This window comes from Phytophthora parasitica (assembly GCF_000247585.1).
Source record: "Phytophthora parasitica INRA-310 unplaced genomic scaffold supercont2.125, whole genome shotgun sequence".
NCBI classification, from domain to species: Eukaryota; Oomycota; class Peronosporomycetes; order Peronosporales; family Peronosporaceae; genus Phytophthora; species Phytophthora nicotianae.
The window spans coordinates 68,835-71,613 of record NW_008649111.1 but is presented as its reverse complement, the minus strand read 5'-3'; the positions used below and the strand labels follow the sequence as shown (position 1 = coordinate 71,613).

The 2,779-nt window shown below is 50.0% G+C and overlaps 2 protein-coding genes across 2 annotated transcripts; one reads left to right on the top strand and one right to left on the bottom strand.

The window, feature by feature from the left end:
• Nucleotides 1-1,112: 1,112 nt before the first annotated feature.
• PPTG_19574 (hypothetical protein) lies at nt 1,113-2,779 on the bottom strand. Its single transcript, XM_008917941.1, has one exon. The coding sequence runs from the start codon at nt 2,768-2,770 to the stop codon at nt 1,982-1,984; it is 789 nt and encodes a 262-aa protein (XP_008916189.1). The 5' UTR covers nt 2,771-2,779; the 3' UTR covers nt 1,113-1,981.
• On the top strand, nt 1,358-1,847 carry PPTG_19575 (hypothetical protein; the record flags this gene model as incomplete). The annotated part of the gene is made up of 1 exon (XM_008917942.1): nt 1,358-1,847. The coding sequence occupies exon 1, from the start codon at nt 1,410-1,412 to the stop codon at nt 1,845-1,847; it is 438 nt and encodes a 145-aa protein (XP_008916190.1). The 5' UTR covers nt 1,358-1,409.

Here is a 2,779-nt window from a genome sequence, read left to right as displayed (position 1 = left end):
TGCTTTTAAATTTGTGCGATCTTGATATTGCTGATAGGGCTCACCATTGGACTTGATTGCTCCAAACGACACGACTCTGCCATCGCTGAGCAACGCATCGTATTTTTTGCCCTTGCGCTTGGAAACGCGGAACTTATATCCTAACTCTTGCATAGTTTATATTACAGATGTATTATCCGAGCTGCTTGAATAGTTTGTAGAAATCGTCTTCTTTTCCATTCTGCAAGTAGTAGAGCCAAAGCACGCAATACTGTCCACAGTGCCCGAATCGGGGGTCTTGGATATCAATTTCGCGATAAGAATAGTCTTTGGGAATAACGCGTGGTCTTGGAAGGCCTAGAGGATCGAAGTAGCGCTTGTCTTTGTTTGAGACTACGAGCCAGTGGCTCCCTCCGATAATTGGATTACTCATATTGATAATACAGTAGTCTTTGCTTCTATCAAGGTTTTGCTTGAAGTCGATTTGATCTACCTTTACCCCAAGAAAATTAGCGAGTTTCATTAGTTGATCATCTGTTGTTCGAGATAATTTGATAATTGACTTTGCGCTCATCTCGGTTTCGTAGATACCTTGCAATTTTTGATTGCTATTTTTTTTTTTGCTGGCGATCTATATCTTGACCAATATAAGCTATCTCATACTATACAATGTCCACCGCAAGCGATATTTCTGTTTTCGAGCACTCCGTCGAACCAGCGAGAACTTATCAGTAGTACCTGCTTGAAAAACACTACTCCGATCCTCATCCATGGCATGCCGAACTAATCGGCACGTTTCAGATATTTTACTGGTCCAGGACGCTCACTTCCTGAGACGTGATAACCAGCGGCTTCGATTGAGATGTAGAGCTCCAGATGAATATCTTATTATTTCGTGTAGCGTACAAATCCAGTTGTCAGGTGAAGCGCAGCCATCAGCAAGTGGAGAATCACAGCCGTTATGTAGAGTTCTGTTTATTCGTAGTGGTCGATCTGCCTTAACGAAGTGTTGGCGAGCTACATCGGTGATTTCTACTACATGTATTGTGTTCATTGAACATAATGCAAAGCATTTGCTCGCGACAACAGCTGTCGTCGAAAGCACCACTAAAATAATACTAAAAACTGAATATACTGACATTTGTATGCGTCAAGTTGAAGTGTTGCGCCATGCAGTCTCCGAATCGAAATGGTCAACACATATGGCAAACGCTGGGCAAATGGTCATCTGGAAGTCTGCACCTTCGAACGAAGCCGATTCGCACGCCTCCTGCTTCTGCCGATGAAGTACTGCTTCGATACCTCCGATGGTCTTCTCTTTCCAACGGATCGGCTCATATCCAAATCTTCTCTCTCGAGTGTACATTAAACAACCCTCCTCAAGGACAAGGCAACCAAGAACAAGAACAGCATTCATTCCAAGCATCGCCATGTTCAATTACAACAAGATCTCCGCTCTTTGCCTCGCCGTCGTAACCTTCTCCGGTGGCGCGCACGCCAAGGAAGAGGCTGCCCAGACATTTGGGCTACTTGGAGCTGGACTGTACGGCGGTGCAGGTGCAGGTGTTGGTGCCGGTCTGTACGGTAACCGTGCTGGGTGGTATGGACCGGGCGCTGGGGTGGGTGTTGGTGCTGGAGCTGGTGTTGGTGGTGTGGGCGCTGGTGTGGGGGTGGGTGGCGTTGGTGTTGGCGTCGGTGGCGTCGGTGGCGATGGCTACAACGGCTACAACGGCGTGGGTGTGGGCAATGCAGGAGTTGGTGGTGGTGCGGCCGCCAATGCAAACGCTGGTGCCACAGCGAGTGCGAACGCTAATGCGAATGCGAATGCTGGCGCAATGTCCCAGTACCGCAGGCTGCGCTCTGAGTAGATTTCATCCTCGGTCGTCGTCGTATTCCTGTTCATACCTAGCTGTTCGCCAAGTCTGACGATGTAGTTGTTACCTTTTTTGTCATGAAATCGTGTCGTTCATTCAATGTTAAACTCCCGTGTACGACTGTTTATTCACTGCTTGTAACGATCTTCCTCCGCGTAATACTCCGTAAAGCCCACGACATCTTTCACGTGTGCAAAGTCGCACAGCAGTTTGTCCAGCTCAGTGCTCGGAGTCGCGTTATTCCCCGTCTCTTCCTTCTTCTCTCCACCGGTTTGACACTTGAGCAGTCTCAGCGCTTCCTCCATCGCCTTGATACTGGCGCTTAGCAGTGTAATCGGATACGCTGCCAGTTTGTAGCCCATGTTGCCAAGCTGTTCGGGCAACAGCACCGGTGTGAGGCCGTTTTCCACCATATTGGCCATTTTAGGGCCTGGTACTTCTCTACAGTACGTCTCCATCTCTTCTACAGACTGTGGCGCTTCAAGGAACGTGATGTCCGCTCCGAGTCTGGCAAATTCTTTGCAGCGAGCAATGGCCTCGTCCAATGAGTGGGTTCCTCTGGCGTCCGTCCTCGCCATGATGACAATGTCGAACTGTCCCTCTCTACGGGCGTCCACAGCCGCACGTACCCGTGCAAAAGCCTCTTCTCGAGAGACAACGGCTTTGCCGGCCGTGTGTCCGCATCGCTTGGGGGAGACTTGGTCTTCCAGCATGATGCCGGCCATACCCGCCTGTGCATACGCACGGACGGTTCGTTTAACGTTCATGGCGTTGCCGTAGCCCGTGTCACCGTCGCCAATGCACGGAACATTGCGCAAAGACTCGCATACAGTTGCAGCGGTGCGAGCCATCTCGCCAAAGGACAAAAGTTGCGTGTCTGGCAGTCCGTGCACGGCGGAGACGCCAAAGCCCGTCATAAAGGCCAC

Coding starts and splice junctions, on each gene's coding strand:
- PPTG_19574 (XM_008917941.1), bottom strand. CDS start 2,770: ATGACGGGCTTTGGCGTCTCCGCCGTGCACGGACTGCCAGACACGCAA.